The following is a 12444-nucleotide window of genomic DNA, read 5'->3' on the forward strand; positions in this document are numbered from 1 at the left end:
GTTCTCCAGGCTGAACAAGCCCAACTCCCTCAGCCTATCCTCATAGGGGAGGTGCTCCAGCCCCCTGATCATCTACAGCAGCTCTCCTTTTGTATTTTGCACTCCAACGTGGCCCATTACCGGCACACCCAGATGTAACTGCAGATCTCACAGCACTGAGAATTCACAAATTCTGATGTTATTCAAATGAACCATAGGAAATGCTGCACATTTAGAACTGGATTCACAGCAGCCAGTGAGGAATCACCTACAGCAACAACCAGGAGGCAATGATGAAAGGATTACAGATCATTTCCTTTCAAATTGAAATGCTTACCAATGCCCTGAGCCTGGGATTCCCAACCTCACATATATGCCCACTCTTGGGCCTTCATGTTGCTTCTGAAGCACAAATAATCACCCTAAAACGTTTTTCCTTAAAATATCAGCAGATGACATATGATGATGGTTGCTCTTACATTTTATGCAACAATACAGCACTTAAATGGCTTTCCAGAAAGTGGGAGACAACAGCAATACTGCTATTTAGAAGGTGGCCAAGGGTTCATTCCTGGTCCCGAGGCCAAGTGTCACCAAGCCGCTCCCACTCTCCCTGCCTAGAGCTGAGCACCCTTCTCTTCCAGACTCATGCAGGAACCAGGAAGCGCAATGGTCCAAAACACCAGGGGCTAAGCTAACTATTAAGCAGCAGTCCAAGGCTTCAGAACATTTCCTGGCTCTCCTTGAACTGCAGGACTGGTATTTGCACTCTGCAAATCAGAGTACTATGCCCTCTTCAGCGTGACGTGTTCAGTCACTCCAAAAGTCCAGTAACAGGTCAGGGGTATTGTGCCTGTTGTGAGAACTGTTACGTATTTTTAAAGAGCTGACAAATGAAAAACAACCACTTACAGAAGTAAGACACTGCAGGCTTTGAAGCTCCCAGGATTTTTCTGTCTTCTCTAAGATTAAAACTAGAAAAACTGTTTTACTGCACAGCCGTTGTCTCCTGTTCCCCTTCCTCTGCAGTAGCTCCAACCACTCCTTCTCACTGGGAAACAGCTAAAGGGTTTACCAAAATGCCTCCAAGTTTACGAAAACATCCTGCAGGCCCACTGCTTCCTGCAAAAATTGACACCTCTCTCATTAGCTCAGCTAGGAAGAATTTGATCATTCTAAAAAGAGCAGGTTGCCTGATATATCCTTAGGAAACCACTGCCAGGGCTTTTTTCTTCTTCTCACAGTTCATCAGCCAACATGCAAAGAGACAGGAGTACATGACTAATGAGCTTCTAGCTGAAATCACCTCAGCTCAAGTTGTAAATACTCTTCCATACATATACAGTCTTCCAAAACATAGTAGGGACAAGATGCCAGATGCTGAGACAACAAAGTGTCAGACTTCTTTAGCACGTTGGAATGATGATATCCATCTACATAAGAATGCTTTAATTACCTGTTTTATTGGCACTGAAAACCTCAGTTGATTTTCCAGAATCTAAAATTAAGAATAAATAAATAAATAGATAAAAACAGAGAATGCATCTCTTCTGGCAGAATTTACTTCAGACCCTAAGATGCTAACACCTGATCTTACCATTTCCAAAAATTCAACAAGTATTCCAGCCATAAATGGACCCTGCAAAGTAAGGTAGGAGGGAACTATATGAAAGCAGTGGAGAGAGCTAAGCATACCAAGTCCCTAACGCAAGCTAAATACATTTGTCTTTTAGGTTTTGTCGCTGCCTGGAGACAAACACTGCCTCAAACTCCCATCTGTCCACAAAGCAAAAATATTAGCCATGTTTAATAGAAGTACAAGCAATATCAAACCAAAACAGCACTGTCTGTTTTCCTAGCTAAATGAGCACAAGAGGGATTAGTACGTTAATCTTATCACACACTTCCACCTGGGCTATATTTTCTTGTCTAATTCGTTTCTCCTACATTCATTTAAAATCTCATGTTTGGTTATGCCATTTCCACTGCATTTCCAAACTCTCTGAGCAGAGTTGTCAGCCCAGATAGGCTCTCTCCAACATTACACCAGCTGGCAAGGAACTGACAACAGCCTGCCTGGTAGAAATGTGGTGTTAAATCAGCTGGGCTTGTCATTTGAGAACATGAATCCCAAACGATTTTTCTCCATTGCAAATTATAGAATACTCTATAAATACTTCAGTTCACAAGCTACTGCTGTACTACCATGCACAAAAGCTACAGAGGTGAAGAGGTGGAGATGTGCCTTGGTTTCTTATCTCTCACATAGAAAACAGCAATCTTAGCTATCATGGTCTTCAGGGAAAACAGTAGGATACAGTCAGTGCCTGATGTACAAAGAGCTTTGCCATAAAGCAGTTGCCAAACAAGCCAGAATCTAAAGGTAAGTGGGACATCCCATTCAAGGACTGGTCAGTATACAGTGGCAGCAGGCAGAGCCCCATGCGATACGGGTCAAAAATTCAGGGCACATAAATACAGTGACCCAATAATAGGAACTGCAAGAGACTCTCTGAAAAAGAGTTATGAAAACAGCCTCAATACATGCAGTGAACTCTTCCTAGAACATACTGCTTGGACAGATCTGACTTGCTGTGAGACAGGAGTTAACATGCATATCCAGCTAGCCAGTAACCACAATGCACTGATTATAATGTATCTTTTCTCCAGAGCCACACTGTAGATAATAATATATACATCTGCTTTTTCCCATAAAAAAAAGACAAGAGCTCTTCAGGTGAGCAGGCCTATGCCTTCCACAGTCTACTGAGGGCTTCTGAAGGGAAGGGTAGCAGCTCTTGCTCCAAGCCCTGCCATGCAGCTGGAGGCTGGCCAAGCACTTTGGTAGAGCACCACTGATGAATGCCCTGTGCTTTTTATCCTCCCTGGCTCCTCCTATTGACTGCAGCCAGGCACAGAAAAGCAGAATCACAAAATCGTTGAACACCCCATATTGGAAAGGATCCAAAAAGATCACTGAGTCCAACTCTTGGCTTCACCCAAAATTCTTTATCTGAGAGCACTGCCCAGATGCTACTTGAACGCCAGCAGCTCGGGGCCATGCCCACTGCTCTGGGCAGGCTGTTCCATGCCCACCACCCTCTAGTAAAGAACCTTTCCTTAAAGCCCAACCTGACCCTCCCCTGACACAGCTCCATGCTGTTCCCTCAGGCTCTGCTGCTGTCACAGAGAGCAGAGCTCAGTGTTGCTCCTCTGCCCCCTATGAGGAGCTGCAGCCGCCATCAGGCCTCCCATCAGCCTCCTCCACACTGAACAAACCAAGAACATCCACATCTCCTCATATGTCCTACGCTGTAGACCCTTCACTATACTTGTTGCCCTCCTTCGGACACTAACAGTTTTATGTGCTTCTTATGGCACCCAGATGCACCCGGTGCTGCAGGTGATGATGCACAGCACAGAGCAGAACAGACAATCTCTCCCCTCAACCTATGGCAATGCTGGACCTGCTGCACCTCAGGGCACGGTTGGCCCTTTTGGCTTCCAAGGCCAAAGTTCTGGCCAAAAAACGCTTAAATGGTAACACTAGCTTCAACTAGTATCAACTGTCCTTCTTCTCCTCTTCTCCTCCCAAGACAAGGAACATTCTCTACTCGTACTGTCTTTTTCTATGTGGTGAGAAGAAAAAGATATTGTTGTTTAATTGAAATTATTTACAGCGACACTGGCCATATTTGAAGAGAGACTGATTACAACTCAATTACTATTTAATAATAGGAAAGAAAATAATAAATAGCCCTTTCAAATCACAGAATCACAGAAGCAACAAGGTTGGAAAAGACCTACAAGATCATCCAGTCCAACCATCCACCCATCACCAACAGTTCTCACTAAGCCATGTCCCTCAACACAACATCCAAATGTTCCTTGAACACCTCCAGGGTTGGTGACTCCACCACCTCCCTGGGCAGCCCATTCCAGTGCCTGACCACTCTTTCAGAGAAGTAGTATTTCCTAATGCCCAGCCTAAATCTCCCCTGGCACAGCTTGAAGTCATTCCCTCTGGTCCTATCACCAGTTACACAAGAGAAGAAGCCAACCCCCAGCTCACTGCAACCTCCTTTCAGGCAGTTACAGAGAGCAATGAGGTCTCCCCTGAGCCTCCTCTTCTCCAGACTGAACATTCCCAGCTCCTTCAGCCTCTCCTCATATGGCCTGTGTTCCAGACCCCTCACCAGCTTTGCTGCCCTTCTTTGAACCCGCTCCAGGGCCTCAATGTCTTTCTTGCAGTGAGGGACCAAAACTGGACGCAGTACTTGAGGTGCGGCCTCACCAGAGCTGAGTACAGGGGAAATATATTAATGTATTAAATAAAGAAACTCACAGCAAATGAGAACACCCTACATAGTTGTATACATGTATTTAGACTTTGGATAAGAATTCTGCACAAAACAGTTCCAACCTCTTGGGAAAACCTTTCTGTAATCAAGGTTTTTACAAGATGCTACAATAAAGCTTGAGGAATGCTGAGCTTTTAGACAGCTAAGACGATTGCCATTTGGCCTCTTTAGTCCTGAACATATGTGAGATTACCACAGTCCAACAGCAGTCTTAACGTATTACACATTCACTTGTATGCAGACCATCCATCTGGACTCAAAAGCCAAAAACAGCAAAAGCACATTAAAACCGTGAAGGTGCTAAGCTCCACTAACATTAATTTTTGTGGGATTAGATCACATCTGTTAGAATGAAACAGTTTGATTTCTAAATTATATTCAACTGCGTATTTCCAGGTTTTAATTTCAATACATTATGAAGGAAAAAAAAAGAAAAAAAAAGAAAAGAAAAAGGCTTTCAACTGACATTTATCCAGCACCTGAGCACACGGGTGGCCCATCCTCGAAGTGCCAACTTTTTTCTTTATGAAACAGAAATTAAGCTTTCAAATCCTTTTTCCTCAACTTCCGTGAATACATTATTCAGTTTTTAAAACGCCTAATGCCACGATGCTCTCACATACCTGAAATACAAATTTCAGAACATATCTTAGTAACTTGCTTACTGTATCAGGAAAATGCTAACCTAAATGCTAAAATCAATTACCAAACAATCTTTGAAATACTGGCTGGAAGGCACTCCGAATATAATCTTCTCCAGCTTCCTGTTCAACTTCAGCTTATAACCAAGGCTAGATCACATTATCCAAGGCCCTGTCTTGGTCTCAGAAACCTTCAAGGATGGAGATTCCACACTCTCTCCACTTAGCCTCTTGCCCTGCTGCACTACTCTGCTAGCAAAAAGGTTTGTTCTGCTGTTCAGCTTGAACCTTATAAGCCTCAATTTGTAAGCACTGCCTCTTGCTATATTATTTGCCACTATTAGGTAGTTATACTTCATCTTTGTAACCCTAACTGCAAGTTGCAAGCAGACTTCTCCTCTTTTCCTCTCCCTTCCTTGCAAGACTATCAAACCTAGCTCTCTCAACTTCTACTCACCATCTGGTGCTCTAGGTCCCTAATAGTTTTGATAGCCCTGAAGCAGACTTCAGTTTCTCAGTATTGCCCTAGAAAGGGAACTCACAACTGGACACAGCATTCCAGGTGGAACCTCTGTAGAGCATTCTAGAGATGAGCCCACCCTTGCTCCTCCTGATCTAGCCAAGCCTGTCGTTTGCTTTATGCTATGAGGGTAATGTTGGCTCACATTCAACCGCACATCCACCACAACCCTTCAATCTTTTCAGCAAAGCTGCTCCTCAGCCAAACCCTTCCCAGCCTGTAGTGCAATAACACAGTAAAACTGAAGTAGAACTGGCAGAACTTCACACTACTCCTTGAACTTTTGGAGGTTTCTCTGGACCCAAACCTCAAGTTTAAGGCCTTTCCGGACTTAAGACCTGCAGTTTACAGAGCACAGTGATTTCATCCCTACATAGCACATGGTACTTCCTACAGTCCTTTTCTGTTGCCTGTCCTTATTTCATTTCTGAACGCTCCTTTTTCGTGTTTTAGCTCATTGTGAGGTTTTCCGCTTGACCAAACAGGCTTCTTTCTGAAACACCAAATAAGTGTTTCCTATTTGGGATACATCCTACACCACGGGATTATTTGTTTGTGAGCTGCCTATAAGTTTTCTTTAAAAATGGTCCCCCTCTCCTTGGCATTTGGCTGTTATCAAAGGATTTTACCTGCAGGTCTCCTGAAAAAGCAGAAGTCTGTGCTCTCCAAGCCTAGAATCTGAATTCTGCTGCTCACCTTCCCCAGACTTGCTCCAGCTTCTGAGCTCAGTCATTTTATAGCCCCAGAGATACAGGCTACCATCTATAACCAAATCAGTCAGTTCTCCTCTACTTGTGAGCAGCAGACAAAATGTTACCCTTGGCTAGGCTCTCTGGCATATATACTGCAAAACTGTTACCAGCACTGTCTAGAAATTACTAAAAACTCATGCAAATACCAGACTGCCCTCCCAGCAGATGTCTGGATGGTTGAAATCCCCCACTAGTGTGAGGGCCCAGGAATGGGAAGCTTCTGCTAGCTCTCTGAACACCAGCTCACGACATTTTAAAACCGTACGAAGATTCTTAAAGTACAATTTGCTCAGTTCAGAAAAGCCAGGCTATCAAACTAAACATCTATCTAAGCTCTATCTAAACAGAGCACAGATATCAAGTAAAATGTCAATAATGTGTTTCAATTAAAAAGAAACTATGACTTAAAATAAATAGTGAGTTGTTTTGAAAAGTTCTTAGATACTGAGAAGATAATAACGCAGATGAAACAGCCTTCAAAATTCACTGTGGCATTTCCTGTGCAACCATCCTGAGTTTGTTAAGCAGGTTTGACTTCGGCCTCATCCATTACAATGGGCATCAACAGGTGCCTTGACTGTAACAGTTGCTAAACAGGAAAGCTTAAATTTTGAACGCCTGCCAAACAGAAAAACTTGGAAGCTATTTACTGACATTTACTCATGGGAGCAACTGCGAAACCCTACTGAAGACCACAAATACTCAGAAACTTATCTGCCTGGCAGCTCATCCCCTTCTTCCAGCCTTATCTGTGAGTCTAATAAAAGACATCAGGTTTTTTGCCACCTTCCTTTCTTAAATGTTAGAATAATTTTACATAACTCGGGCATAACTCCATACACTTCTAGGGACAGTTGGCTTTAAAAGTTCCCATCTACTTTTTCTGCCTTCTCAGCTGCACTGATGCAACAAGCATAAGGCCTTGCAGTAAATTAGATCACTGGAGTAATTGCAGCCATCACAAAGTCCATAAATACAATTAAGGATGCAACCAACAACAGCATGAACATTGTCTTTCAGATTTCCCTCAAACTTTACCGCTGAATAGCTCTAGCAGTTCTTCTGTGGCCTTCTGTGCACCAGCAAGACAAATCTGCTTTATAAAGGCAGAGTTAAAATTGCTGAGCATGACTCTTTCACATAAAACAGGACAAAACAGACAACAGTTCCTCCCTTACGCTTAAAAACTACCATCACAGAGTAAATCAGATCTGGCAGGGATGTCAGATCCAAATTACTGCACACTCTACAATTTGCTCTTTGCCTGACTGTTAACAGCTTCCAGCCCTTACAGAAATAGTTTCCTTTTCAGTAGCAAAGAGACATGCAACATCAAGTCTTGCTATTAGTGCAGCCCCACAGAAATATCAGAAATCCATACTGCATACATAAGTTCAGATCAGCTCTTCAGATCTCAGTAACCCAAGAGGAGCAGCAGGGCCTGTAAGACGACAGGCAAGCATATTTAAAATAAGATTTAAAAAATAAAAATTAAGAAAAAAAAAACCCAGAAAATTAAGAATAAATAGGATCAGCACCTGAGAGAGCAAATAATCTTGATATCATCCATCTTCCTGTCTCTAACAGCTATGAGATTGCCTGGAGTTTCGAAGCAAGAGATTTAAATCTTCCTACCAAAACTACTACCACTATTAAATGTAACGGGGAATATTTTCATTATTCATACAGCATGCTCACATCCAGTTATATCCCATAACACTGAATTTTAGGAAGTGCTTTCAGTAATTCTGCTATTGACGCACTTCCATTTCACTGAACTTCTTGCTCACCAAGTCAGTCACCACAACTGACATCAGGCACTTGTTTCACAAACTGTTACTTTGTTCCTTTGCATTTCTGTTTTTAAAAATAAATAACCCCAGCTTTCTTCCTGTATTTTTTAAAATTTAAATACTTTCTATTCAAGAATTCTTTCAAGAACTTCACAGTTACCTATTCTTCAAAGGCTCCTCGTGAAGGAAGCAAATACATATACCAGACACGAACAAAGTCAAACAACAGAAATGGAGGTAAATGGCACTGAAGGGGCCTTCAGAAAGCACCCCTCACCACAACCCCTTGGCAGCATTCTGTTTCCTTAATTCACAGCTGCTCATTGTAGACTCTATATTTAGCAGTTTGATGCTTCTGGCTGTCGTCCCGAGAAGTGCCAGCTACCATGGGCATATGTCACCACTTTTGAGCAGCAGTTCTGCTCTGCTCAGGCCCTAAGGGCATCAGAGGACACTCTGGGGCAGCCCGGGTCATCTTCCCAGCACACACACTGCTCAAGGTCAGCTCCACGCTCACTGCCACCGCTGATGGGAATCCCTTTTTGAACCACCTGCCTCGGCAGCCCTGACACCAGCCACAAAGCACAGAAACGGCGGCTCTGCAAGAACTAACTTGACTGAGGAGAGCGATGCTCACAAGCAGGGGCTGAATCTCTGCGGGTGAGACGTTTTGGAAGAAAACACCGAGCCAAGACACTGCACCCAGTAACGTAAGGGCAAGCAGGGCCCATACCGCAGCCGGGACAGCCGCGGGCCCAAAGGGCCACCGGCAGCCTCCGTGGCTCCCCGCTGCTCGGGGCTGAGCACCGCAGCGCCGCTCCCTGAGCGCACGCACGGAGGAACCCCGCGGCACCGCGCCCGGCACGGGGGAGAAGGCCGAGGGGAGCCGGGGACGGGTGTCGGCGGGGTGGTTACCTGAGCCGTGCAGCGCCCGCACCTCCAGGCGGCCGGGCCGAGCCGCGGCCGCCCCGCCGGCCAGCACCTGCCGCAGGAGCAGGCGGACCCTGCGCGCAGCAGGAGCCCCGGCCCCACCGCCCAGGCACAGAACCTGCGACTGCATGGCCGCGGGCAGCGCAGGGCCGAGGCGGGGAAGGGAAGCGCCGCCGTACAAAGTCCCACCGGAAACTGCAGCCGGGCCGAGCGGCGGCCGGGGCGGGCAGAGCCTGCGGGGAACTGAGCGGCTGGGGGGCTGCGCCATCACCGTCCTTCCACTCCTCGCAGCGCGGCTGAAGCTGGCAGGACCTCTGCGTCCCTCTGCTCCAGCCCCTGCCCCAGCAGGGACACCCAGAGCAGGGTGCCCAGGGCCATGTCCAGGTGGCTCTGGGAGATCCCCAGGGAGGAGACCCCACAGCCTCTGTGCAGCCTGTGCCAGTGCTCTGCCAATGCACACACAGAAGGGCTCCTGGTGTTCAGAGGGAACCTCCTGTGCTCCAGTTTGTGCTCATGGCCTCTGGTCCCGGCACCGGGCATCACTGACAGAGTCTGGCTGTAGCCTCTGGCACCGTCCCTCAGGCGTTTATGGGCATTGATGAGACCCCCCCCCCCCCCGAGCCTCCTCTACTGCAGCCGAGCAGCCCAGTGTCACTCAGCCTCTCCTCATATTTGAGGTGTATTCACTTCTCTGTGTCCCATTGGAAAGGAACTTCTTTTAAGAGGCCTTCCTGTGTGTAAAAACTCAGAACACAGAACTACAGTCCATAAAACACTGGACGAGGCTAGTCTTAGGACATAACCTATGTTTTTGCTTCTAAGCAGCTGACCATATTTTACCATTTCATAGAGGAACAGTTTAAAGTTTGAAGCTTTTAAGCAGGGAAAGTGAGAATTTATGTAATAAAAGGGGTAAAAAAAAAAACAAACACCAAACTTATTGCCATATCAGCTGGCAGGTTTAAGTTCAGTAAGGATGGTTGGAATGCTATCTGTAAGAAAGACACAATTTTTATATGAAAGTGACTGAACCCCGTAACTGGAGAAGCTTAAAATACCCCAGAAAACAAAGTATGGGCAGCAGCTGCTGAAATAAATTTACATGTAATAGATATTTTCTGATTTTAATTTATTAAATTCTGTCACAACATGCTGTATTAATATGCCCTGTTGTCCCAGGACCACATATTTGATATATTAGTAAAAAAAAAATCGTATTGTTTTTAATTTTATCATTTAAGACAAATTCCTAGAAAGTGATATTTTACACACAGTTTAGGTTTGAGATTTTCATAACGTGGTATGAAAATGTAGATCAAATTATTCTTATTTTAACTGAAGTTACAAATTAATATATTTAAAAGATTGAGAGTAAAATAGAATAATTCATTACAGCCTGAAACTTTCATTAGGCTCCAGTGTCAACAAAAAATACTAATTTCAAGGGAAATCCACTTGCGTCTTGGATCTTGGCACTAATAAAAAAGAAGATAGATAGTGAGGGAGCCCAACCAAAGGTTGAAATGAAGTTTCAAAGGAGTCAAATCACCAGCTTTTTTATCTGTATCTCAGTTTTTCGATATCTCGGATTTATTTCTCCAATAAATTTCCCATTTCTTGCCTGTTTTAAGCACTGAACAGTTATCCCAAAGGACAACTGCTGAAGAATAACTTGATAATCTGTTTAAACATAGACAAGTTAGACTTCTAAGCCCTGAAAAATGATGATTTGAGTTACCAGTATTTAGTCCTATACACATTTCTGCAGCTCAACATTATGCTCTAAACACTTCAGAATGATGAGATGAGGTGAGATGGGAAACATGAGTGTTTCCCATTGGCTAGCATGTTGTCTGTGTATAAATTCTTTTCTTAGTACCTAATGTAGGTTTTTGAACCTCCTTTCTGGGTCTAAGACATGTTAAACTAAATTGAAACATCCTTTTATAGACATTGCCCTAATTTCTTGTAAACTGAAATCTTGAATGCTGAAGGCCAGAGATAGCATGTGAGCTACTGTGTTCAGTTCCAGGCCCCCCAGGACAGGAGAGATGATGAGCAGATATGGGAAGGAGTCTAATAGAGGGCCACCAAGATGATGAAGGGCCTGGAGCACCTCTTCTGAGGGGAGAGGATGGTAGAGCCTGGCCTGCTCAGCTGGAGGAGTCTCAGGGGGATCTCATCAATGCCCTTTCTTTTGTGTTTTGTTTTGTTTTGTTTTTGTTTACACTGAGAATGATGAGACACTGGCCCAGGTTGCCCAGAGAGGTGGTGGATACCCCAGCCCTGGAGACAATCAAGGCCAGGCCGGACAGGGCTCTGAGCAACCTAACTGGGCTGTAGGTGTCTCTGTTCATTGCAGGAGAGTTCAACTAGGTGACCCTTAAGGGTCCTTTCCAACTCGATTCTATGAAACAATAAGATTTCTCCACATTTTATACAGGTACTTTCAGCCTTTTTTAAAATCCTCACTGTATTTGTACATATATACACCTGTCAAGCTAAATGCTTTAAATTTCAGCTCTTTCTGAGTCACGTATCTGTGAAATGTTTTGCCTTTTAAAACATTATCTTAAGATTCTAAATTAGTCAGCTTTTCCAAAACTTTAAATTCAGCTTTAAGTACAGCCTCGAATTTCCATTTTAGCATAAGAAAACTATTTTTACCGATTGTCAAGCTATTGCTGAAAAAGTTATAAGGGGAACATTGCCATCTCTCTGCATAATTATGAGCAGATATTTTATTGAATATATGTGTGTATGTGTGTGTATATATATATATATACATACACACGCAAGCAATCAGATGTGTAACTTGAATGTTGCATTGTTTTTATGCCATATTGTCAGTTATTGACCACTAAAAAATCAGTACAAATTAATAAAATGAGAGTATAGAAGCTGCCTTTTCTTTTATATATATGTATACATCCACGTGTGAAATTTTATCCAGCTCCACAATGTTACATTATTGCTTGAACATAGCATCTGCTTCACTTGCAAACCATAACTGAAAGTTCTGTGCAAATGTATATGCTTTACATACATGGTACTTGCTCCCTCCTTTTTCCTGAAAGCATGATTCCATAAGTAGTTCAGTCCTGTCATGAAGTGGAAGGATTTAGCAGTCTGCATCTGGTGTGCTGGCAAGGCTTTCCCAGATGATTTACAACACTGGTAACAAACAGCTATTTCATATTTTCATTCCCTGGCTTAACAGCATTCTTATTTGGAACGTGAAGTTTCTGAACAAAAATAATTTTCCTTTGATTAAGCAGAAAAGAACTTATTCCAAGGAGCAAGAGCTCAGAAAGCATCTCTATGAGTTGACAGCTTCCAGACTCTTCTCTGTAGTAGCTGTCATCTACTTTGGTGCAGATCTGTAGCTGCAAGACAAAATTAGACACAGGTGCAGGCTGTAAAGAACAATGCATCATCTTTTCCTACTTATAGTCACTTCTCCTACAC

General features: G+C 43.9%; 1 protein-coding gene across 1 annotated transcript in view; it reads right to left on the bottom strand.

The window, feature by feature from the left end:
- The window catches only part of VWA8 (von Willebrand factor A domain containing 8), a 182792-nt gene extending 173533 nt beyond the window's left edge, over positions 1-9259 (bottom strand). Inside the window, exon 1 of the mRNA XM_048932672.1 lies at positions 8962-9259. Within this exon, the coding sequence (XP_048788629.1) occupies positions 8962-9244 (283 nt within the window). The 5' untranslated portion in view covers positions 9245-9259. The remainder of the gene's footprint in view (positions 1-8961) is intronic.
- Between the last annotated feature and the right edge of the window lie 3185 nt (positions 9260-12444).

The sequence above is a fragment of the Lagopus muta genome, chromosome 1, assembly GCF_023343835.1.
Source record: "Lagopus muta isolate bLagMut1 chromosome 1, bLagMut1 primary, whole genome shotgun sequence".
NCBI lineage: Eukaryota > Metazoa > Chordata > Aves > Galliformes > Phasianidae > Lagopus > Lagopus muta.